Raw genomic sequence first — 26,889 nt, forward strand, 5'->3', positions numbered from 1 at the left:
ATATATATATATATATATATATATATATATATTAGTACTGTTTAATATATATATATATATATATATATATATATATTAGTACTGTTTAATATATATATATATATATATATATATATATATAGTACTGTTTAATATATATATATATATATCTATATATATCTATATATATATATCTATATATATATATATATATATATCTATATATATATATATATATATATCTAGTACTGTTTAATACATACATATATATATGTAGTACTGTTTAATACGTACAGTTTAATATATACAGCACTGTTTAATACGTACAGTTTGCACAAATAAAGTACATCCAGGACAGTAAAGGACAGTCACGGAGGCAGGAAAAACAGTTGCAGTTTACTTTTATTCTATGTTTTTCTTTGCACAGCCGGTGTACAGTTGAAACGTATACAATTGTAATTACATTTAGCAAATATAATAAAATATAATATAATAAAATGGTACTGCTTATTGCATTGTACAGCCCACAGGGCATGTTTTGTATAAATAATAAACTCCCGTTCTTTGGCAGTTAATCTTTCTTGTATTGTTTATATTTAAGGTACTTGTGTTCGCAGTTACATACAGCATTTCAAATTGTGTTTACTATGTACTTGGTTTATAAAGTACTGATTTCCATTGTCCCTTGGAGTCCGTTGTAAGTGGAGTGCACCTGTATAACCATTTGTACGTTTTCCTCCTTTCCAGCGTGTAAAAAACGCATTAAAGCCAGACCCCAGCTGGGGCCCAGCCCTACAGGAGCACCGGACTGATCGATATGCACCGAACGTCAGCTCTGGCTCAGACTTGAACCAGGAGGGTCAGCTTCTGCACACTAAGGAGAAGCCAGAAGAGGTCAGCCTCATGATCCAGGGCAGCAATGGTTCTGCACACAACCCAGAGGCCAGTGCATAAAACCATGGTGCATCTTCAAAGCATTTTACCCACAGCAGTTGGTGAAGACATTCTTGTGAAAACGTAACCTTTACATATTGCAAAGGCTTATTATTTCTAATCTCTATAGAATTAGCTGTCATTTGAATATTTTTTTTTTTTGTCTGCATAATCTGAGAATGTAGTTTTTACATGAAAAACTATAACTTGTCTACAAACTGTTAGTTCCAAAACTAGCAAGGTGGGGTACATTATTTTCAGATCTTTTATGAAATCGGAGTATGGTAGAATAGCAGCCAGGCAACCTTGTATAGTCACAGTGCTATCTTGTTGGAGAGCTGGAGACAGAATTTTCTGTAGAATAAATAAAAAAATAACACACACTGACCCAAACCCCAGTTCTCAACGTAGCAGGTGTTCTGTTTCCCATTTTTTTTTAATAACACTTGCTATATGCTAAAGACTCACACTAACCAATCAATACTGTCTGGGGAAGTACTGTTTTCTGTTTCTTAATATAAGCAATATCCTACTTGTATATATGTAAAAAAATATATATTTTAGCTTGTTTTGAAAATACCCTACAAAACAAATACATGATAATTGTTCATTGTTTTACAAGTCACCACCTATGGTTACTGTTTTGGCCAGGATTTTTTTTTTTTTTTTTTTAAAACAAAGGCATAAACAGGCTCTTCCAAAGGAATCACAAACAGCAATAATTGTTTGGAAACTGGGTTCTACTTATACACATGATGGACTAATTGGACTGCAGCTTAACATCAATAAAATGATGTGGAAACAGACCTTTTTGACCCAAGCATTAATGATCCAAGTGTAATAGAATATACTAATGTTGCTGCAGTTTAAGAAATATTATGCTCTAGCTTTCTAAATGGACAGCCTGATTCATAAAACACTTCCATATTCACGGTTAGGACCGTGGTGAAACCAGGCAACCAATGAACCACAGAGGAAATGTTTAAGAAATGTTCGTGTTCTCTATGTTTCATTGGTTGCCTGGAAAAGTTGCCCAAAAGATGGCTTGTGTTTATCTGCTGTTTTAAAACTCATCTTTCCAGAAAATACACAGAGAAGAGATGATCTAAGTGGTATAGGCAACTAAAGGAGATATATAAAATTATGATAATTAATTATTGCAGTTACTAGGAACAACTCTGGACCCAAGGTGTTATTTTAGTAGGTCTTCCAGTAAGGTTGTGGTAAAGCGGTTTTTTTTTTTTTTTTATTTTTTTCAAATCAAATATTACACTTCAGAAGGGAGCATAAGCATTAAAACAGTAGCATGAAATTGAATGCTTGTGATAGTTACAGGACAGTATTTGATGCCCCATATTAACAAAAAAGCACAAAATATGGTATAACATTCCCAAATAAAACTATAATAGTTTATGTTTTTAGGAAATTTTCCAGAGGGGTTGTGCTTTACTACATTCCCCTTTACAGCATGCTGTTAACAAGGATTCCACCCATTTAGTCTACACACAGCAAATATCAGTCTTTTTAGAAATCATAAATCATATAACATAGCCTACAATTAAGCAACAAAAAGGTACATTTTGTAAAGCACCTTAAATAATAAGACATAGTGGAAGGAGTGGATGTCTCCTTGGATTGGCGACTGCAAGGGAAGCCTTTTACCTCATTCATTAGTAAATGTCATCGTGATCTGTTGGTTGTCTTGTGAACATCTGTAATTGGCTCCAATAATCCCAGCTGTAAATCATCATCTCATTTGGTGCGCGTGTGTGCAAGGGAGAGAGGGGCGTTGCAGATGCTAATCCTGTTCCCCTTCTGCGGTGAAACAGGTGACTTAAGTCTTCAACACTGTTAATATGGTTCCCGGTGTAGGTAGTTCCTGGAATTGCTGTATGACAGATCCATTTTAACTGATTGGTAATCTTTGCTAATACTACTCATTGCTGGAGCTTGTGTGGATGTATTAGGAAGGTGGAGAAATATGAATTATGATCCTTAACTATTGCTTTATAAACATAAAATACTTTTTATAGTGGTTCTCTTAAGGCATCCAAAAATGTGAAAGCAGCAATGTGTATCATACACAATTACAAACATATATTATTATTGTTATTATTTGTTTATTTAGCAGATGACTTTATCCAAGGCAACTTACAGAGACTAAGGTGTGTGAACTATGTAAGAGTCACTTACAATTACGTCTCACCCGAAAGATGGAGCACAATATACTGCAGAATTTCCATTATCTGAAACTCAGGGGACAAGGAGTAATGTAGGTGTTTGGATATCAGAATACTTGCATATAGAGCTGCAAGCAGTAGTTCAACTGCAGTGTAACTACATTTATTTAGAGTCAGAAAAAAAAAAATTAAATACAAAAATAAAAATCTTGTACTATATTTAAATTTAAAATAGAATTGTTATCCCCTAAAAAAAATGTCAAGCTGCATTGATTTTGGTACAAATTGCATGAATTATTTAAAGACACCTGCAATATCTTTTTTTTTTAATGGAACCTCATTCCCTTTGAGCGTCCTCAGTGAGCCCCTGTTCTCTTCCTTGTACAGTGATGTAAAGATACACCCTTAGGGATGTTTTTCTGTTTTGTTTTTGTTTGTTAGTATTGTATTTAGATTGTATATGTGTAATATTTCCTCTGTGTAGTGTTGATTTGCAGTGACATAATCTAAGTATTATTAGTGCAGCAGTGTGCCAATATTGATGTTTTATAATTATAACTATAATCTTTTAACAGAACAGTTTACATAAGCTATGTTATTTTTTTCCTAGTTCTCTCAGATTAAGGCACCTCTGTCACCCAGTTATAGTAACACCTGCCTCACCTAAAATCTGAAGCCAGCTGGTATTAATAGTCCTGTAAAACCTATAATATTATCTTACAACTACAGTAAAGGAGCAGTAAATGGGGACAAGCAGTATTAAAGTGTTTAACAGTATGAAACTTTAACTACTATACATTTTAATTGTGAAGGTCAGTAAGTGTTTAGTACAATGTACGTAACTATGGCTATACTGCCCTTTATCTGCAGTCTATGCTGTATTTAACACATATTTGCTTCTCTTTATTTGGCTTTTTCACTGCAGTGATTTAAAGACCGCACACCATTCTCTTAAGCACACTGCCTGCAATGAGAATTACTTCTGCAGTATGAATATTTTAGTGGCAAATATTACAGGTAGTCATGACTGTTCAGCAAGGGTGGAGTGTACCAAAATATCACTAAAATATAACTTTAACTGAACCCCTTTCATATACAATAAATGCAGGCAACATAACCTCACCCACCCACTGATGATAAACCTTACTTCCAAAACTTGGCACATACGTTACATACTCGGAAGTAGTCCCACGCAATTTATGCATTTACCAAAAGACACCTTTGCAGACGCAGAAAATAGGTACCTGCGGATAAAGCACAGGCCCCTCAATGCCATATGCATTGTAGGGACCATCTGTCACAAGTCAGGTGCAGGTGTGGTGTGGTCACCTACTGTGTGTTCAGGAAGGAGACAACATTATTCATGTCTCCAAATGTATAATGCTCCAAAAAACGCTTCCTTGGGGGACTGGCCATTTGCACAGTAGTTGTAATTGTAATGTATTTCTTCTAGCAATTCTGTTTCTAAAATATTACAGTTAATATTAGTAACTAAAACATTACATCTTCAGTCAATGACACTTGGTGGGTCCGATTGTGTCAGAATGATAATGGATTTTTTTAAGGTCCTCGTCTATCTTGGGTGATGGGAATTTACAGTTTGGGGTTGCTTATAAGAACATAAGAAAGTTTACAAACGAGAGGCGATTCGGCCCATCTTGCTTGTTTGGTTGTTTGTAGCTTATTGATCCCAGAATCTCATCAAGCAGCTTCTTGAAGGATCCCAGGGTGTCGGCTTCAACAACATTACTGGGGAGTTGGTTCCAGACTCCCACAATTCTCTGTGTAAAAAGTGCCTCATATTCTGTTCTGAATGCCCCTTTATCTAATCTCCATTTGTGACCCCTGGTCCTTGTTTCTTTATTCAGGTCGAAAAAGTCCCTTGGGTCAACGTTGTCAATACCTTTTAGGATTTTGAATACTTGAATCAGATCGCGCGTAGTCTTCTTTGTTCAAGACTGAATAGATCCAGTTATTTTAGCCTGTCTGCATATGGCATGGCTTTTAAACCTGGAATAATTCTGGTTGCTCTTCTTTGCACTTTTTCTAGAGCAGCAATATCCTATTTGTAGCGTGGTGACCAAAACTGAACACAATATTCTAGATGATGTCTTACTAATGCATTGTAGAGTTTTAACATTGCTTCCCTTGATTTTAAATTCAACACTTTTCACTATATATCCAAGCAAGACAGACCCACATCAACTTGTTTTTTTGTAAAACTGGGGGTTGTTTTGTTTGAAGGATTTTTAAAATAGGCAGCAAATAAAAAATGAAACGTAAGCACAAGGCCATTAAGGATCTGCCTTATCTATGCCTGTTACATATGGAGTCGTGCATGTTATAAATGGAAATGCATGTAATTAGCTGTACATGCTTCCTTTCCTGTGGGTTCTGTTACAACCCTAAACCTAAAAAGCAACAGCTGTGTATACATTTTTCTCTTGGTATGTGTATATTGTACAAGGTTAACGTACAAACTATAGTTATATGTACCATAGGTTTTTAATGGTATTTTTGGGATATACTTGTGATATGAACTTTTAAGACAGTATAATATTTGTGTTAGTAACGGTGTCTCCTGTTTGTTTTTTCAAGCACACTTCATACCAATAGAAGTTGTTGTAATTAGCATTACCTTGTAACACCCTCACAGTATAATTAATATGTCCGATTGAAAAAATATGTACTTGTATTTTGTTAACGGCAGTTGAGAAAATCTAGTTTGTACCAGCAGAGCAACTAAAAATATTCAAACATCAGAAAATGAAGGTGTTAAACAACAAGCGACAGTGTAGGGCATTTTGCACAGATGCATTGTCATGCTTTTTCATGGCATTTCACCTGAAAAAAGCCTGCAGTTTAGGGGCTGGTTTCCCGCTTACTTTAATCTCACTAAAGATAAGAGACAGGTGACCTCATACCTATTTTTTGTTTTTAAATTTTAGAACATATATCCCATTCATCCCAGATGGTTTACAATGTATTTTCTCAAACAATTTACATAAGCTCAGGTTTTACTTCAGATGGGACTTTCTGCTGCTCTAACCATTACATTTTGTGTTACACTTCTCTTTCCTGATGTTTATCACTGTAAAGGTATAGAAGCGTGTACTCACATGTCAGAGATATAAATTAGCCCAACTCGTATTTTTTTTAAATGTTATTTAAAAATAAGACATTTTTAAATAAAAATGTAACGGTACTTTGAGATACTGGAACCCATGTATTTGTGCATCTATAACATATCAGTAGGTGAACAATCCTGGTAGAAAACAGAGAGGTTACCAAAAAATAAATAAAAAAATAAACGGTGTGTGTGTGAGGGTGGAGGGGAGGGGGGGGACCAGACTCAGTTCATGCCAGCTGCTGTGGAAGTGCTCTTGTTGGGGCAGAGCAGCGAGTCAAATCTAACCTGCTTTTCCTTTGACAGAAGTGGATTCCCTTGTGTGCCCTTTACTCTGTGCAGAATACCCAGTTTGTCCATTGTGAACATAAAAATGACAATTTATATTGTCACAATTTTCATTTGAAGTACGGGAGTCCAAGCTAGCTTTAAAATAAAAACCACTAGATGATGTGTACAACAATACTGTATTATGTTATACGATTCTTTGTTAGACATGTGAATAAAGAATAGCAATTAACCTTAAAATGGCTCTCTCTGTTTTTGGGTTGTGTTAAAATGAGATTTCACTTTTGGTCTTTATTACCTTTATCAAATATGTCCATTCCTCCTCAATAACCCACACATTTGTGGTCCCATCTCACTATGATGAGCAGGATGTGGTCTTGAGGCCGGGGGATAGGTTTCTGTAATGTAAACTTGCAGTAAAAAAAGAAAACTACATAGCAGTAAAATGCATAAACCTTGGATAAATGATTAGTATTATTTTAATAATTTGAAAAGTTGATGATTTAATTACAGCTCTCAATTATAAAGTCAGTTTTGTTTGGCTCAGTTATTTTTTCTTTTTGTTTTTATATCTTGCCATTCAGCAGACAATGTGAACTTAATGAGTTTAAACATTTATTTTTAAGAGTCTTGACATACCAGTACACATTGTGATAAGCACAGTTTCCTTACAATGAGACACAAAATAATTTCACTATTGGAAGCAACTGTCAGTTATCAAATTGAGCGGCTAAGTAAGAACATTGTGCCACAGACAAAGATAAAATGTTATTGTTTTTAAGAAGTAATTCACTTGGCAGAGTACTTGTTTGTTCTTCCACATAAGAAACAAACTGTTTAAAAGAAATGCTACATATTATGGTTGGCATGAATCATTTTTAATTGGAAACAAAAACCTACCGTATTTGCTGCAGTAACAGTCGATCTCGTGTAAAAGTCGACCCCCCCCATTGTGAGGGTGAGATTAGGTTATATTTCCCCCCCCCCGGCCACTATCCTTTTGCGCTTATCTTACCTCACCGCAGTGAGGCTCTATCCTATATTTAACATTTTGGGACGTTGCCCGCTTTAATCTCAGTGCTTGAGTCCCAACTAACCCATCTATTCTCGTTCTTTATAGGTTCCCTGCGGGACACCCCTCCGCTCTCGGCTTCGGAGACCGCAGCCTCACCTCATTCGAGGGCAGCACCACATTGGTCAGGGAACCCTTTACTATTACTTCCTTTCAGGTCAGCGAGACCTATTCTCGCCCTGTGAGGCTACTCTGCCGTGTCAGAGTTTTCTTATGTTTTCTGATCCCCATGGCTGCAGCCTTCAAGACCAAGCCCTCTCCTCCCCAGAGGACGGCTCTCTGGTGGGGATCTCTTTTCTATCTAGACCGCAGTCTGTTCAGAAGTCCGGGCCGAAGTCCACTTCTCCAAGTCGGGCCCCCTTCGCCCATTACTGTCGCACTAACACCTTGTTTCTGCCTTCTCTGTACTACCCTATAGTCCCTGCAGGCGCCCCGTTATTATTATTATTATTATTATTATTATTATGTCCCTCCTAGCGTTCATGCTACCACTGGTCATCACAATCAGCAAATATAGGCTTTTACTATAAATTATAGATCGGTTCATGTTTGCTCATGTATTAGTTGACCCCACCAACTTCAGGATTGTGTTTTGGGTTTAAATTTCTCGACTTATACTCAAGCAAATACAGTAAAATGATAAACTACTGAAAGGAAAATAATATAAAATGCTTACTGCTTTTTTAAAAAAAAAATATATTAACAACAACAACAACAACAATACATTTTACTACGAAGAGCTAGATTCCCAAACATTATGACAATAACAATGTCATAGAACTTGGTACCTGATAATTACACCATATCTACATGTCATTACAAGGTTTTTTCATTGTACCTAATATGTGGCAACCTACAGTATGTCAGCCATTTAGCTACATAAGCACTTTCCTTGTTTTGGTTAACATACAAACTTGATATATTAAACAAACAAACAAACAAAAAAAACTGTAGAAACCAATCACAATCACAAATTAGAAAACATCTTTTGCATATAGCTATAATGTAGTTACATAGCAAGTACATTGTAAATACACAAATTATGTGTTTAATTACAAATATCATCCAAAAATTCAGTGTTACCTGTCATTTGTAATACTCAAGAGCTGCCAGCGAGGCTGTCTGCATGGAGCAGTCGTGCCCTTCTGGAGGCACAGTGAGGTCTGCCAGCTGGCCTCCCAGCAACAGGGGGGGTTGGTACAAAAGCTTTCACTAAAGTCTTAGAAGCTGGCTCTGCGTCAAGTGTTAATGTAAATCTTGATGGTAAAGCCTGTGTGATGTGTTTTGCGTTGGTGTCTAGAGTCAGAACTGAATGAAAACTGTGTCTCCTTTGCTGGGTGTCTGTGGGCTGGTCAGTTTCTATGCCTGATCGAATCAGACTGCAGTACAATGCAGGATCAAAGCCTTTCCGATTGTCGGAGGTAAGACACTTAACATGACCTCCTGGTAAAACTGTTTGACTTAAGCCGTTTGCAGAAGGACTTGGAATATCCGCTTTCCAGGCACACGCCCTAAGTGACGCCTCACCATGGCCACATGAAGATTTGAATGCCTGCATTGACTCCATAGCTTGGTGGAGGTGGCCAGCTCCTGAAGAGGGACTTGGCTGGCAAGTTGTTCTGTTAATAGCAACACTTGGTGAGCCATGTTTCTGTGGTGTGTGTGCCGGATAGTTCCGAGATGAAACAGGTGCTGAGAAGATTCTGTTTAAAACCTCGGCTGGTGGACCCTCTATTGGTTGAAGAGTCCTGTAAAGAGTAACCATAACAGGCAGACTTTACAATCTCTTCTGAAGCCAGGTCAAAATCCCTAGTGAAAATAGATTTTTATTTTTAATATTTTTTTTTCTGATAATCTGGTCTCTTTCCACTGCTACATAATCTTGATTGCTTGGTGTTTTTTTTAAAAACCTAAAAAGGCAAGAATAACCTGTAATACCCCAAACAATATTCCTCTGCAACTAGGGAATATGTGTTTCCTACTGTAGACAATGTATGCAAATGAAAATATAGGAATGAACACAATAAATCAATTACAGTCCATGAAAACCTTGCATACCCGGACACTGTCTGTACAGATCTGCAGACCGGTGCTTTGTAGGACAGTGGAGGAATCTGAGTGCACACTCTGAGCTGCAGGTCCTGTTCAATTACTTTTCTTTCCTCTTTCAACTCTGAAGAGACAAGAGCATTAGGAAAACAGCAAAGGTTTACTAAACAAACAATTCTTGCTTTTTATACATATTAGCAACACAAGATTTCAAACAAACCAGCATTGTTGAGCCAAGAAAGAGTGAAAGGGGACTAAAAAAAATCCAAACTATAGTATAGTTTGGGCAGCTACAGCCTATTTTCTATATAGGGCTGTTTAAGTCATCACACAATTGTCTCTCAATTATCACTATTTTATATATATATATTTTTTTTTTCCTGGATAACCATCACCCTAATCACTCAGAATTCTACAATCAACTGGTACTGATGCCAAAATGTCAAGTAGTAATACATATTTTTCCATCATAAAACAATTGTTCAAATGCACGCACTGAAGTTAAGAATAATTCATTTCAAACTGGAATGATTGCTCATAGTGATGGCTGCATTATAAGCTTTTATTTGAAAACATTACGAATCAAATGAATGTTGACAGGCTGGCAGAAAGTTCCAAGGCCCTGAAATGACTTTAAATGAATCCCGTGTGCACGACTGCAGGAAATGATAGTATACTTCCATGATAAATTGAGTTATCTGGGTTATAACTTCAGAGCTCAAAGTTTAATGCCAATTGGCACAAATCTTAATAATGCATCCTGGGTGCCAGTGATTTATTACTGCAGAGGAATGGCGGAGCGCAGAGGGTATTCTCACAATTTGATTTAATATCAAACCACCCACCTACATGCAGTTAACAAGATCGTTTCTAATCAGGCATCGGGAGAATAACTGTTTTCTAAACATTTTTGTGTGAAAGACTTTGAAACCCACTGCTGCATGTTAACCATGAACATAATGTTTTATTCCAGAATTAATGATCCATTACATTTTCTCCTTTTGATAGACCATTGTGGTTTCATTATGAGCCACAAGGGGGCAGTCTTTTTACAACTCTCAAAACACTGAGTTACAGAAATAATTTCAGAAATTAAAAAGTACCGGTATGCATTATATTTGAAAAAAACAAATAGCAAAAAGGGAGATCAACTTTAAATATTCATTTGGAACCTTTTTGTGACAGATATCGTGTCTCCCCATGTCACATGTTCTGGCATTATAAAAACAAAACAAACAAAAAAAAGCATAACACACCAATATCCTAACATACAAAAATAAAATGCAACAAAACCAAAAACCTACCTGACACGGAAGGTTCTCGTCTCATTTCTGTGACCTCTGACCTGTATTGATGTTCACCTTCTACACACTCCTACAAAACAACAAACAATTAATGTATCAATAATCAATGCTCTCCCGTTTGGTTGAGGTACAAAATCTATGCATTTGCATACATTTACTGCAGGTTGCACCACTCGCCAGTATTTAGCACACCAGGTACTTCATGGAATTGGTGATAACTAAAATAATTGTTCTTCAATACCAACACCACTTTTTAACACGTCATATTAGGTTAACATTGCCCTGCTAAGTGATTACTGTCTGTACCATATCTTATGTCTGTATTTTTTTTTTTTTTACGTTTAAATGTTTCTAATAATGCGCAGAAGAGAGTAAATTGTGAAAATGATGTGCCTTATGTAAAACCACAATGGGTAACTGAACTATAAACAATCACCACATTCAAAGGGAGCTGCAGTATTGTGGATGTTAGAGGTTTCATTTGCAGCTCCAGTTCTTGTTTACTGATGTACTTCTTTGTCAGAGGTTTCCAGACTTCAGTCATCGGTTATGACTGCACCAACAGTGATTTTCTCATTAGCCTGACTGCTTCCTCTTAAAAACGAAAGGCTCTCTCTGAGCACAGTGGCTTAATGCACTGCATAACTATAGCTATACAAACAGCACTGTGTTCCTACAAATCACATTTGAACAAATATTGTATTTTCTTTCTTGAATGTCTTTTATTGGAAAGACAAGTCAAAAAACCTGCATGTTCAAAACACGATTAAATTTCCCCTCTTGGGGGGACAAAACCTTCAAAACTAGAATACATCTGAGAAAGATCATAGGTAATGTACAAAAATGCTATGCAATTGATATAGAAAACAGGAATGTCGTAAACGTGGGATGTGATTTTAATGCATCAGGAAAAGCATTTGTGTTTCAGAGTCAAATGATCACAGCAGGGTATTCTGTAGCCCTCTCAACTCCAGTAGAAGTAGGAACGGCTTGTTTTGAATTCCTTCCCTGTTGGCACCCTGCTGCCAGGATCAAGATGATCACTGAAAGAGCTTTATATATTTCTGGCATTATTTGAAAAGTAGACTATGAAATGAGTCAGTGATGTTTACCCTGCTTGAAAAATCTCCAGAACACAGCAGGTGAAAAGCATGCATGATTTGCAATCCAGTCCATATTTAACTTTCAAAATATTCTGAATGTTTGAAAGGAGATAAATTGTGTTTGGCTGCTCTGTTGGAAAATGTTATTCTCATTGGATACAGCACTAACATTAGTTTCAGGAAAAAGAGATGAAGTAGAGAGCTTTAATATCTTCGTGTCAACAGTGGGTTGGAGAATTCTGCTTAAAATATCTTCTTTTTTTTATATAGATTTTTTTTTAAGGGGTTACAGAGATCATTTACTAGTCAGAGAAATGGAATGGTTACATTTTGCTTGTAGAGACGTTGTCTATGTCTAAATAGGTTAGAGGTTTGCAACGCCAGGTTAAACATCTAACCGTGGCTTGAAAGGGTTAAAGAAACTCAAGTTTAAAAATTGCTGATCACTGCGCCAGATGCTTTCACTTGGAAACACTGTGCTTCATTGAAACATCACAGAACAGCACAGAGCCATACACAAGAGGAAAATGCTTCTGTGGGTGACTAGTGCACCATGAAACTGTCTTCTCTCTTTGCCACCACTGAAGTTTACACCCACAGATTACCACTACTACTACTATCAGAACAAATGACTTTCCACTAGCTCATAAACTCATCAAGTATATCACTAGGTTTTAAAGCTACAGATTTTTATATTTTTATGTATACTATATTTTTCTAAATCTAAATAGCTGCATTAAATGATAACTCCTTTATCTCGACAAGAAATGTTCACTTCTCACCTGTAAGAACTGAACATCCTTTTCCAAAGTGTTGCATTCTTCCTGTAAGATGAACCTGTAATAAAAAATTTAAAAATTATGTATTTAAAACTTAATTTATAAACAAGAAAAGTGGGATACAGTTGCATGATTTAAATGTTCCAATGTCCAGTTTGCTGCCTGGTTTCAATGTGTCTTATGTTTCAATGTGCTAGTATCCTAGCATACAAGGTAAACGTGGACAATCATGCATAACACATTTAAACAAAATCGTCGGAAATCAGGCAGAATTTTAACAGGGATACAAAGTTTATCTTTTTGTATAATTATTATTTAAAAAATAAGTAATTTACAAGAGCGATCACTTTTAAAAATTGCAGAATGACCAACAGCTAAGCCATTTGTTTGTAAATGGAGAGATGTGTATCAGAATATAGGTCCGACGTCCTACTTTATCCACAGAGCAGGTACCATATTCCTCTACCGATATGTAACTTAAAATGACATCTTGTGACTGGAATATGACAGTTACGCTCAGCCCTGTGATTGGATGCAATTCCTGAGCTGTACCCAGTCACAAAACAAGGAGCCAGGGGTATGGGTTAGGCAGAAACCATCATGTGCACCCTCCTATAGAAAATAATATTAGTGCTTTCATCCCTGTATACAATACAAGCAGACTGGATACAAAGATGGCAAAATAAATCTAAAGAGCTAGAAAGGTTTTATCAGATGGATAAGACAAAATATAGTTCTTTAACGTTTGATAATTTTCTCTGCCCTGCTCGATTCAATAATCCAAAATGTCTCTTTATACTTTATTAGTTGGGCAGCTGCTGGACACATACCTAACCTACTGTGTACTTCTAGTGTACTAACCCTGCCCTCACAGAGTAATCCAGCCTCCATTTCATCCAATTCATGCTGGTCATATGAGAGCCAACAGGTGTTAATTGATGAAAACCCCGCTAAACAAAGCTAAGTTTATTATAGTTTTTGTTATCTCCTGCCACAGTCATCCAACCACCACCGTGTTAAGAAAAACAAGTTTCATCCAATGAATCTAACTTTACCAGTGCATTAAGGTCTGTTTTCCATTTCTTACAATAAGTGCTTTTGTTCCCTTTGAAGACAGAAGTGTTTTCTATTCCCCTCAGAGTCTGGCTATTTCATTTACTGTTTCCATTCCGCTCTGGGACTGGGAAGATCACATATTCCAGATGGCGACTATTAGGGTTGGCACACAGTTTACAGGACCCACATGTAACCCTTTAGACACCAGGAGATTTTGTAGAAGTGTGCTGCTTTTTCATTTTATATTGTTTTGTTTGGCTAACCTACAGTATGTGTAGATACTTTGTCATCTGAATGTGTGTCTGGTTCTGTACAGTGCATACATTGCATGCTTCAGATAAAGAAATCGAAAAAGCTGGAATTTTGAGCCTGAGCTTTATTTTTCTTTTTTTTTATATTCGATTCTGATACTCATTAATGATTAAGTTTCATTGCAATAGGAAACGTATTGATAAGTGGCAAATTATGTATGCATTGCAGATGACAGTTTCAAGAGTAAGCAGTTCAGCACAACCTATATCCTTAGCATGTGGAATCAAATCTTATTAGAAATGTCCATGCACAGATTCATCAATATTTGACCTATTTTTGCAGGTTTTTTTTTTAATTAGTAGTTTCCTGTTAGCTTTATAAAGTTACAATAATTTTTTTTGGCTTAGCACTCTGAACATTTTTTTTCATAACCACAAATAAAAGGCTGTTGGCAGTTCTCACCTCCCACTGTTTGAAAGTATTCTGCTACTAAGATTTATTACAGGTTCTAGAGGTATCTGGTATCAGTAGAAACTAGCCCAGTTGAGTCATCTGGACAGACAGCCTTGCACTTCAGACATTATTTTTGAAACACATTAAAGTGTACATTAAACAGGCTAAAAAATTAAACACTGTCAAAAACTGTCAAACATCCAAGTTCAACCAACTAATTAGAAATCAGTTGTCTGTCTGTTTGTCTATCTATCTAGCTTTTTATCCTATGCAGACAGCTTAGGACAGGGAAACCAATGAAAAGCTATTCATAAGTTACAAACAATCTAGCAGAAAACTGAAACTTTCTAGAAATCCCCAGTTGGATTTACAGTCTGTTTTTGCAAAGTGGGTACCAGGTGGAGCTAATGTAAAGAGAACAGAGCTATTCAGTGTTTATAGAAAGTGAGTCCAGGCAGAAAATAAATATTATGCGTTTATCTTCCCCTGAATTGCCAGCTTGTCTTATCAATCAATTTCAGAACATCATTATTAGGAATGTTTCTGCTCAAAATGACCTTCTGTAATAAATTTTTTTTCTGTAATTTACAACAGTACAACATTCTATTCCCACACCCCCCAAGATTTCAGTGTCAATCTGCCACCCCAATTGACTGCATACATATGAAAACTGCACTTTAAGGCTTGAGGTAACAAAGAAAATGGAATCTTTCAAACTTCCAGTTACCTCACCACTAAACCACAGTGTAGAATAATTATGAAATTACACTAACAAAATTAGTTGCTGTGCACAAACCTTAATGTGGTTACATGGCACAGTAAGTAAACAAATATAATTCAGATTTGAAAAATACAGCAGTGACAGATTTTTAAATCCACTTCTCTCCCATCTGTATTTTTTTTGCAAACACCCGGCAACTCGGGAAACAGAGGCTGAAACCCGCATCCACCGAAACGTGTTCCTGCCAATCTGTCATTTTTCGCACCGTGGATCCACAGCGAAGCCACCAGACCTATGGTGCCGGAGAACAACACAGGTCTGAATGGCTCCACTGCCAATTATGCGCCGCCCCCTAGGAACCCCCAGTCACGGTTGGCAGTGACATAGCCTGGATTCAAACCGGTGATCTCCAGGCTATAGGGTGCATCCTGCACTCCACTCGGAGCCCCTTTACTGGATGCGCCACTCGGGAGCCCCCCTCCTACCTGTATCTAAGAACCTACGTATGGCATATCAGGCCAAATGTTACAAAGCAAATAAGCTCTTGGATACTGCCCATAAAGAATGAGGCTATATGCTTCATTACTTACTTCAGATGCGTCACAACTTCGTCAATCTGAACTACATTTAGCTTTTCCTTTATGCCGTCAATGTCATCTTCAATACTGGAGCTTGTTGAGAGGCTAGAAAAAGGCCTATTTGGGGGAAAAACAGAGTAATGAGATGACACAGATATATAACCTTAACAAGCTGGTTAATTTAGACCAGACAGCCACTAGGGAAGTTAGGAGACACAAGTTCTGTACCATAATAAACTCTAAATGTGCATATCTATACTTAAAAAAATGTGGTAATATTAAACTATTTACAGGCTTCAATATGCTCCCTATTGGTTTACTTCTTGGCATTTAAACCATGTTTTGCCACAGATCATACAAAAAAGGATACTTTGAAGAGAAGGTTATTTTTAAAGGGTAAAATCTTCAAACCAAATTGGATGCACTGAAAGTGTCCTGAGTCAGGGGTGCTTAGCGTCAAAGCCCTTTAGAGTGGCGGACAAAGAAACTCGGCAGAGCGCAGGTAGGGGGAGAAAAAGTGTCCTCAGCTGGAAAAGGCCTTGAGCATCCATATCAGCAGTTAGGGATTAGAATAAGTCTAATTGAAACAGGAAATCTGACTCAGCGCTCACTATTTTGGGGATTAATCCTGCACAGCGAAGTTTATTTTGATGGAAGGGAGAAAGGGTGTTTTAAAAAATCACTGATTTTGCGGCAGAGTTGAACTGCAAAATTGAACCCTTTTTTTTTATTTTATTTTTTTTTATAAATTTAGTAGTCATCAATTGATTTTACCCCATTTTTCTCCAAATTTGAAATAGCCAATTGTATTATTTTAGGCTCAGCTCACCGCTACCACCCCGTGCTGACTCAGGAGTGGTGAAGATGAACACACCCTGTCCCCTGAAACATGTGCTGTCAGCCGACCGTTTTTTTTTTTTTTACTCTGCAGGCCCGCCATGCAGCCACATCAGAGCTACAGCGTCGGAGGACAACGCAGCTCTGGGCAGGTTACACGCAAGCCCGCAGGCGCCCGGCCAGAATACAGGGGTTGCTGGTGCGTGGTGAGCCGAGGATGCCCTGGCCGACCTAAGCCCTCCCCACCCGGGCGACACTCAGCCAATTGTGCGCCGCCCCTTGGGAGCTCTCATCCACGATTGGCAGTGGAATAGCCTGGATTCAAACCGGCGACCTCCAGGCTATAGGGCGCATCCTGCGCTCCACGTAGAGCGCCTTTACCGGATGCTCCACTCGGGAGCCCCCCCAAAATGAAACCTTTTGTTAGAGAATTCCTTTATAATCTGGCTCACTTTAGCATTTTAATGCATGTTCAGCCATTTAAGACCAAGAACAGATCTTATTCCTTTTTAAACTAGTAATCCATAGCATTAACACTAGACACAGAGGGCATCACTTAATAGATAGCTGGCAATGATGACAGTTAAGTGACCCATGCATAAGGCCATGAAGGCCTTGTGCATAACAAAAGACAAGGTTACTTATCATTTAGGTAATAATGAGGATATTGTGGTATTGGTTTTATGAAATAAACATACTTTATTGTACTGTATGTGGAAACATTTTGACCCACAGGAATCCATATTAACAAACAGTCCAAGCTGGAGTTTAGGCAATAACTTTCTTGGCACCATAAAACATCCTTTTAGTAACATAGCGTGACTCTCAAATGTATTAAATGCTGACTGGCAGTTTTGGTAATTGAATAATCAATAAATACAATCTGCAAAAGCACAGAAAACTTGGAGGACCAGGCTGAGTCTCGTATCTGATTTTCAAAAATCCAGGATATGGAAAAGTGCTTAAATATGAAATGCAGCTGTGGTGTGGGATGCTCTTAGATTTGAGCAACTTATCCAAGCCCGATGGTTAAAAGTCACTGAGACAATTGTGAGCAAAGAGTTAAACTGACAGAAGGTGCAATACAGACCACTTCTAATTGTTCTGATACTAACCGCTCTTCCCTTTTGCTGTTTGTTGTTTGGGGCCTGCTGTTACATGAACTCCTGGTACTACCTGCCCTGCCCAGTCGACTGGCAGGCTTACTGCTGCCCATCACAAAGCTTACCACACAGGGGTTGTAGTTCATCAATACTTTGTTTTCATCCCTGAATATTACAAACAAAAACATCAGTTAGACATGAATAATATTGGTAGCTAATGCTTATCTGAGGATTAAGCTACACCGGTCAAAAGTTTGATATACAGTCACCACCACTTACACCTTACAGGGTTATTTCCAAATAGTGTTTGCCGTTTCCCATTCCCACTGATTTCAATAACAAAGGCATTGTTAATACTGTGCTGAGCACGCAGTATATTTTGGGGAAACTCAGCTGTTTGGATCTCGTTATGTGCCATTCACATAGATTTAAATAACACTAGAAATCGTTCTTACTAATCCACAAATCAGCTGTTTTCACCTTGTTATTTTGCCATTCACATAGATTTCAATAAAAAAGGCAGCACTTTACTGTAGCAAAAAAGCTTGACAGATCGACCAATTAGCTGTTTGCACATCGTTACTGAGCGATTACCACTGTACTGTACCTTGGCTATTTAATCCCTGTACGCAGCGTCAGATTTATTTACAGTCTGAAAAAACAACACTGACTGCAACAGGAAAGAGAAAAGTGATGAGCATCAGCACGAAAATTCAGTGTAAATAAAATGTCTCTGTTAGATGCTGCGCGCTTGCTAAAGCATGCTTGGATCTGTCAGTCAGCAAACAATGCAACATTGCTTCAAAAAGCTGGGGACAATGTGGGAATGGACCTGATTATGGTCTGGGGAAGGGGGTGGGAGTACTCTGTAAATAATATGGGTTTGTAAACTGGGTTATTCTTGTTTAGATCTGTTTGCGCTCTCTGCGTGTTTTGGTGCTTGTGTGACTAGGGCTGAAAGACTGCCTGTGTGTGAGTGCGTCACTGAGGGGGGTGGGAGTAGTCAGAGATAGGGAGTGTTGAAGGTGAGTGAGGAAGTGTGTGTGGAGATGACAGTTTGAAAAAGAGAAGCAGGATCTGGCGGCGGCGAGAACCGAGAAAGAGTTAGGAGAGGTTGAGTTTGTGAGTGAAAGGAGAGGAATGAGAGGCTAAAAAAATAATAAATATAGAGGTTTCCTACTGGACACTCCACAGCTCAGCGCTACAATATGCAAATAAATCCTGTTCTTCTGTGTAATGAGTGAGTGTCTTAATAAAGATGTTTAACCACATATGGGTTTGTTTTGATTACTGTACTGGTGATTGGGGGACATTCTGAATGTCAAGTTATTGTGTGGGAGTTTATACTGTCCATCGCTTACTGCGGGTGAATCACGTTAACACAAACGCGCCTGTTCTAAGCGGTGGCGACTGTAAACATATTATACTGCGTTCAGCCAAGAAAATAGACTTTGAGTTTAATTCATTCAACACATAAAGACTGTTTCAGTACATCATTCACTCAGAGAGCTATCTAATCGCTTACTGATACAGCACTCACTAAGCATACCTTAGTGATGCTCACACTTGCACAGAGTTTTATGAGGCTATTCTATTTTTACAAGTGCTACATCAAGGGGTGCCCTTCCCCCTTCATAACCCACTTTTCCACATGCTGACAACTACAAATATTCCCTAACAGGCCAGTTTAATAAAATAAAGTTCAATTTTGTCATCTGCAAGTTTGCTTGCAGTTGTACAAAGCTTATATTTTTATTTTCATGCCCTCCGATTCCCTCTCATCAATGGCCCCAATCTCTGTGGAAATCGTAAAACCGGATGCAAGACAGATTAACCTAGGGAACTGAATGGTATTATTCCCTTTAAATCGTATGCCATGTTTCTAGCCTTCTAGCTGGTATATTCTGTTGAACAAAACCTCACATCACTGCCTATGGTAGAAAATGGGTATATCTGACATCTATTATGCATACTGAAAATGAAACCTAAATATAAAAAGCTTTATTAGAGTAATTACTCAGATGAAGCTCTGCTTCTGCTTAGCAATGTGACATAATCTGGAACAAACAGATTGGCATTGGGCATGTTCTCCTGGTATTGCTTAAGTATTGTTGCAGTATTCTGCACTTGTACCCTGATAGCGGTAATGCAGTTATTTTTCTATAACTTCTATAAAAACAAAACAACTGCATACTTTTGAAAGTCCAGTGAGTTGCTATGAAAAGACCACCCTCCTGACAAACAAGGTTTCTATTGTACCTGGAAAGAATTACTTCTATGGGAAGAAACTAGACACAGTGATAGTAGTCTATTGTGTAACAAATTACATTGGAGGCTGCCCAGTGTCCCTAAACACAAACTGACAGATCCTAAAGGACATAACCAACAAACTTACATTTAAGGCACAATATCTTATTGTCAATGTTACTCTTGACTGACCAGCTCTGACCTTTGCTGCAGGGAAAAAAAACAAAGGAAAAAAAATGCTTTGTCTAAATCCTTTTGTGGTATAGGATAACCCTGGCAGACTTTCTCACTGGTCTTTGAAAAACAGCATTTGCAATTATCTTAAAATACCATTGCAAATAAAAAAGGAAGGAGTTATTTTGATAGTAAAATACCAGCCTCGACTATAACTTAGTAATGTATTTTGCTACAATATGAGATAATGCTGTGGTTATGATATTCTATATAGCTAACCGCGATGAAAAATGTTGTTTTGTCAGCCTTGAATTCCAATTTAGTCTAGCAGTTCTGGAGTGCCTATTAACCAAAGGGCAATGTTACAACACAGTTAAAACTGCTTAACAACCACACGGTCTAAAGGATCAGATGACATTATTCTATTCAGGTCTTTAATACAGCACTTGTATCCTCATATACTGTATGCAGTAATTACTCTCTCTCTCTCTCTCTCTCTCTCTCTCTCTCTCTCTCTCACTATATATATATAAATATAATCTCAAAGTCTCAGAATCTTTTTACACATGTGAATGGAGCAGAACTGTACTTCTAACAAAGGCTATGCAACATATGAGAATTTATAGTCATGGCATTCAATGGTAGTTACGACTAATGGTATCTCCAGAATATTATATGTCAGTATGAACTGAAGTGAACCGAGTTGTGCTATTTTCTAAACTTACACAGAGCACGGAAAGTTTGTCCAACCAGCAAACTGTCAATAAAACAAATATTAAATCATCTGAGGGACGTTAATACATTTTGAAGGTGGTCCTGATAGAAATGTAGGAGGAATGTGCAGGGTGGCAAGATAAGACAAGGAGAATCACATACTGATTGATGGATCTCAATGAAATTCAACCCAAATGGAATGAACTTGTAGTTGTATCCTGACAAAGCACCCCACCCCCACCCCAGAAAATACTGGGCCTTAGTAAAGATCAGCCTACTAAGGACACTTCTGAGCACGTATTCCTTACCTGCCCTCTTTGCAAGCTTTTTCACGGATGTTGAGCAGCAACAGGCGAATCTCCAGTTTGAGCATTTCTTTGATGACAGGGGGGTCGGCTAAGACTGGACAGGAGATTTGAGCCTGAGATTGGCTGAAACTTTTAGACTGCATGTCTCGCCTGATTCCTAACCATGTCTCCACCTATGACAACAAAGGAAACATAAACACATGGATAGTAGTAAGATGTATACAATACAGGCAAAGTATATTACAATTATTATAAATTTCCAACACAGGGCACACACGCTTTTTTATAAAATGTATTTACTGAATATAGTATTACAGCAACCAAATCATTATCTGCCTACAAAAATCAGAACAGTTCCTTGCTTTAGTTGATTGCAGTTCTGTTTCCATGATACTTTTACAGCGATACCAGAATGAAGCTTTTTTTAAAGCATTGCCACCAGGAGGCAGTGTTTCATATCTAGGAAAGAGATAATACATGCAGGTGGAAAAGACTGTTCTTGATTGATTGCTTCTTGTAATACCAAAGCTAGGAACATTTCATTGAACTTCATTGGTTACATTATAATGGCCTCTAATTAATTTAATTTGTAAAAAAAAAAAAAAAAAAAAGATATATAAAGGGAAGGCATTTTAAAAAATGAATGCAATCTAATGGAATATTATGAGCATGGCAGCTATTCTAGTGTAAATCATTTGGATTTGTGATCCAAATGGTAAAGCATTATCAAAGAGTATTTCAAAATGCTAGCTGTTGGTGCTGCAGTCATACAATCAATATACATGGTATATAATTGTGCAAAACCTCAGACGTGGTCAGGGTCTTGAGATCTGGAGTCCATTATCACTGTCTCCACCTAAGCAGCTGAGAATACTTTGAGGCAACATCAAAAGTTCCAGCTGGACCAGGGTAAAGTAACCCTACTGCTATGTGTATTTTCAGCTTATGCTGTGTTCACTCAGCACTTTAAAACACATCTACTGAATCATAATTGAGAACGTGTTAGCTTGTTGCTGCCAAGTAAATATTTTATTTATACCACTGGAAATTTCTTCTTTGACCCAGGATATTTTCTGTTGTAAACTCTGGCTGTGCTATGTATTTTCAATTACATATCATTATTTATGAAACAGAAAAAAAAGGTGGTCTTTATCTATGGACACATGGCAGCTGTCATGGATATCTTCACATCCCATAACATCTGGATTTTATTTGACTGTATTTGCTTCATATTTTATGATAGTGTAAACTGCTTAACATTTTAGAAATTGTAATAAATCTATGCGGTTTATGGCATGAACAACATTTTTTTTTTACCATATCTGTTTGTGACTTCAAATTTTGCAAAATCCAATGATATTTAGGACCATCATATTTAACACAAAATCAATATCTTGTGATGACCTATTTGTGGCAGTATAGTTTTGGTTAGGCTTAATGATGATTAAGACCATTGATTTTTAATACAGTCCACTGTATTCTTTTAATAATCTATAATATATTTAATAGAAAGATATAAAACCAAATCGGATTTTTAATCCTTATTTTTTTATAGCATTTAATAAACATCTCTACCAAGTGGCTGACTGGTATTGCATCAACTGAGTCACTAATACCAGCATAGACCTTTCAGAAGGTCTGGGTCAGTGTGGCTTTTAATGAAATAAAACTGAAGAACCATTGTATGTAAAAAGTGCAGTATATTAACTAAAGTCAGAAAAAGTTATTTGGCTACAGTCCAATGAAAAGAGGATAGTAGTGTTCTCATATCCTGTTAGACATAAATAGAGACCAAATATTTTCAGTAGGAATCTAGTTTAATGCAGGTTGTGACCTTGCCAGAGCAGTATGTGTAGGACTACTGTATGAGCCATACTGTTCAGGTTTTTCACAGAAGGAAGTTATTCTTTATGGGGAGGCTTAAAAGAAAAATAGTGCAAGTTATACTAAAACTCAAGCCTTGGGCGGTTAGAAGTGCATTGGGCTGTAGGGTTGTGAATCTAAGTCCCAGCACAGTATTAGTACCTCAAATATTGTCTTGTTACGTGAGCCATTACAGCTACAACACTTTTCTCTCCATCAGTTTCCTTCACTACACCTGGATCGTATTACAAACAATTGAATAAACATATTGAGCTTGAATAACGAAGTGCCCTGATACTGTAAAGGGAAATTAGGCTCAACATAGCAAGCCTCTTCCCATCACTTACTGACAATATGTATCAACCACATTACTGACACTGGGCATTGTAGAAACTTTGCATTCTCATCAAAAAACGGATGAATTTGCATCTAAAAGTCTACCAGCTGATCCACCAGTGAGACCAGTGGCAATACACCATTGGTTGAAGTGTACATTCCCCATTTGACTTAGGGGGGTTATGTATAAATCAGATTGAAGGACCTATATATTAATTTGGTCACATATTCAATGCACCCTGGGATCCTTCAAGAAGCTGCCTGATGAGATTCTGGGATCAATAAGCTACTAACAACCAAACGAGCAAGACAGGCCGAATGGCCTCCTCTCGTTGGTAAAGTTTCTTATGTTCTTATACTGTTTAAAAACAAAACAAACAAACAAACAAAAAAAATAATAATTTGAAGCTCAGTGCTTGTTTAGTTTAAAGTCAACACTATTTACTCAAGACTGAATGACAATTCATAATAACACCAGGGGCACTTCTCATTGATACCTTTAAGTCTAATTTAACAGTTAATTGCTAGGAATAACTTACATAAAGCCTATTTTTGAACTACGATACATGCTTACCCTTTGAAGTGGGTAACTTCATGGTCTATATTTTTTCTACCAGTTTATCAGAGACAGGAGAGCATATGTTTAAGATAACTATTGTTTGAACTCCCCATTAATGTATAGGAGTACTGCAGGGGCAAGAGGGTTGTTCCAGTAATTCTGTCATTGGATTTGAATGAATACGAAATGTAATTCAATGCTACATCTTGTATTATTTCAGAAGATTTAATTTTCACTTTTTTAAGCTTTTGAGTTTTACTGACTCCTTAATGCTCAGTTGGCATCTCATTTTGCTCTGAATTGGTGCTGCAGGTTTTCTTTGACCTTCGATTCATTTAAAGCCAGGGATCTCCTGTTTCTGCGTAAGGTGATACAGGATAAAAGCCTGCCTGAAACTGTCTAATTATTCTCCATGGGCTAGCTAGAAGAGAACAGCACAACTGTTTGATTTTGGCACAAAATCACTACTGCAGTCTGATACTCGATCATTTTTAAGAAATAGTGACAAATGGCAGAGTTTGCGCTTTGCAGAAAGACATACTGTGTTATAGGGTGAGGGAGAAAAAGTGTGCTTGTACTCTGGTAAGATCAATCCCCTTTCTTCAACAGTATGTTCTTCGTGAGCATGCTATAAAAGAAAACAAAAGGAACCACTCTTTAAAGGGGTGAGGTTGCAGTTCAGCCCCTGTGCCTATCCAAACTTCACTTTTCCTTTAATGACCTTCAAATAGGCCATGTAACTACTGTGCAAAACCGTGTCTTCTTTTGATAAAAAGCTAAGGCCTCCAAACTATGTGACCAAAGCCAAATTCTAACCCAGACCTCCAGGGGTGAAATTAATGAACCTACTGTTGCCACCAGTCTCAAGCGAAACATGTATAGCTCTATTCCCTAAATCAAGGAGGATCAATTTTAGTCTTGAAGAGAAATTCCACTCCCGGTTTAACAATTTCAATTAAAAAATGTAGAAGAACGTGGTTTAAACTAATACCTAGACTTTGAATAACCCTGCCCTTGATACTTCTGACACTGTATTGTCCTGTACCAAAATTACATACAATACTAAGAAAGTACTTCTGTTCTGTATTTGATAAACAAAGGTACAGGTTCAAGTTAATTGTCCTAATCTTAGAAATGATGTAACACATTTCCTTTATTTATTTTTTTTGATAAAAAATAATAATAAAAAAACACTGTTTTCTGAGTAGCCAAAGAAACATTTTCCAACCTGTGGTTCTTTCACGTCGTGTCTAGTGATGACTGGTGAGCCATTCCAAAACAAACAGCTAATGTGGGCTTGGCACTCAGTGAGGAAGGCATAATGCCAGGACACCAAGAATTCTTTAAAATGTAACCGAGTCTTTAAAATATAACCACATAGGAAGCAATATATCCAGCCACTGCTGGAGTAGAGGCTTGTAAATAGCATCTACTCACATACAGCAATGGGGATATGGATGCATCTGTGGTGGAAGATTATTATTATTTATTTATTTGGCAGATGCCTTTAGAGATTTAATGTCATGCTTGTTAAAGTGAAATAAGTCACAAAATGTATAAACACTCTGGCCTACTTGGAAAGAAGTAGAGGAATGACAATTCCCAACCTGTAATACTGGAACATATTATACCTAGGAGGAATCTCAATTTATGGAAGAAAACATCTGTTTAAAAAAAATAAAATAAAAGAAGAATCCAAAAACTATACAAAGCATCATGAATCTCCCTTGTTTTCCCCTACCTCTTTGTGCATCTCCAAACTCAGGTCAACCAGCGTTTCTCCCAAAATGCTTTTTATTTCTGGAAGTTCAGCTAAAGGTACGTACTCCTCTACCAGTTTCCATAACGACTGTGGGGGCTCATAGGCCTTCAAGAACCCACTATCCCCATCATCAGGTACACGAGCCATGAACAGCCTCTGCGGGACTCAGCTTGTCAGGGACGGACTATAAAAGATTAATAAGAAAACCTGAAAGGGCAATACAAATAAAGTTACTGCCCCTCCCAATATACAACACACTTAACATTTTAATATGTTTGGAACAGTGAAAGGAAATCTGAAGAAGAAATAGAACTTAACCACACATAAAAGGGGTAGCAAGCATTGAAACTGCAGATTACAACAATAATGTTAAGCTGCTGCCTAAAATCAAACTGAGAAATAAGGCTACATATACACTATACCCAATGTAATAATAATACAACTAGCAATGTAACAAGAAATTCATGTTTAAAAAAACACTCCCATGGGACTGTTGTTTTTGTTTGGACTATCTGTGTGGGTACATTAACTACAGTACCTTTAAGTAGATTTAAGTCAATTTAATGTTTATTTTTAAAAAAACTTATTTTTTATGCTTTAGTCAAAGTTTTTATAGAAGCTCAAAAACACACCTAACTAAATACTGTTGTCCCTAATTAAATTAATTGCAGGCTGCATTACAACATTTATTTAGGCACTGTTAGTACTTTATTTACCATAGTATTACATTAAAATGTTATTTTCTCATTTATAAGTCGACTCACCGAAAATTTCAACCTGCCCATGCAACATTTGTTTCCTGTAACCAGTGTAAACATTCCTGTCTCTAGGGGAAAATATCGCGAGACCGTTAACGCAGTGGATTTCTTAAAGGGCCAGCTCATCCTGTCAAATTGCAGAATGACACAAGAAGCTGCACGGACATTTCTCCCATCCGCCTTTACGAAGCCTCTATTGTTTGTTATTATATTTTCCTTTTATTTTATGTTATCCAGCAGGTGTTGATTGGACACTGTACAGTAATAACACAGTACTTACACAAAAAACTACCATTGAAACCAATTAAATAGATTACATTAAAACCATTAGAAGGACGCGAACTGAAATAGGAA

General features: G+C 37.2%; 2 protein-coding genes across 8 annotated transcripts in view; one reads left to right on the forward strand and one right to left on the reverse strand.

Moving 5' to 3' along the window:
• Nucleotides 1-6,010, forward strand: part of LOC117409473 (sodium- and chloride-dependent glycine transporter 1) — a 51,213-nt gene extending 45,203 nt beyond the window's left edge. For all 6 annotated transcript variants that reach the window (XM_059031647.1, XM_034015606.3, XM_034015597.3 and 3 more), the window contains one exon: nucleotides 727-6,010. In XM_059031647.1, coding sequence (XP_058887630.1) covers nucleotides 727-933 — 207 coding nt within the window. In that variant the 3' untranslated portion in view covers nucleotides 934-6,010. The remainder of the gene's footprint in view (nucleotides 1-726) is intronic.
• Nucleotides 6,011-7,028: 1,018 nt separating this feature from the next.
• Nucleotides 7,029-26,600, reverse strand: ccdc24 (coiled-coil domain containing 24). Of its 2 annotated transcripts, none has more exons than XM_034023850.3 (9): nucleotides 26,542-26,600; nucleotides 25,757-25,984; nucleotides 21,258-21,430; nucleotides 17,827-17,979; nucleotides 15,887-15,991; nucleotides 12,818-12,872; nucleotides 10,933-11,002; nucleotides 9,638-9,752; nucleotides 7,029-9,327 (listed from the first exon to the last, which is right to left on the reverse strand). In XM_034023850.3, the coding sequence occupies exons 2-9, from the start codon at nucleotides 25,922-25,924 to the stop codon at nucleotides 8,679-8,681; spliced, it is 1,488 nt and encodes a 495-aa protein (XP_033879741.3). In that variant the 5' UTR covers nucleotides 25,925-25,984; nucleotides 26,542-26,600; the 3' UTR covers nucleotides 7,029-8,678. The 2 variants fall into 2 exon arrangements, with proteins under 2 accessions (XP_033879741.3, XP_033879732.3); XM_034023841.3 differs by having other exon boundaries at nucleotides 25,757-25,961; nucleotides 26,542-26,574.
• Nucleotides 26,601-26,889: the final 289 nt, after the last annotated feature.

Source organism: Acipenser ruthenus, chromosome 10 (assembly GCF_902713425.1).
Source record: "Acipenser ruthenus chromosome 10, fAciRut3.2 maternal haplotype, whole genome shotgun sequence".
Lineage (NCBI taxonomy): Eukaryota > Metazoa > Chordata > Actinopteri > Acipenseriformes > Acipenseridae > Acipenser > Acipenser ruthenus.

Bases quoted from the DNA above. Each gene is read 5' to 3' on its own strand.
- ccdc24 (XM_034023850.3), bottom strand. From the start codon at position 25,924: ATGGCTCGTGTACCTGATGATGGGGATAGTGGGTTCTTGAAGGCCTAT. The intron at 15,992-17,826 runs GTTAGTATCAGA...TCCCCCAAATAG, and splicing joins AACAGCAAAAGGGAAGAGCG to GCCTTTTTCTAGCCTCTCAA. The intron at 12,873-15,886 runs GTAAGTAATGAA...TTTTTATTACAG, and splicing joins GAAGTTGTGACGCATCTGAA to GTTCATCTTACAGGAAGAAT.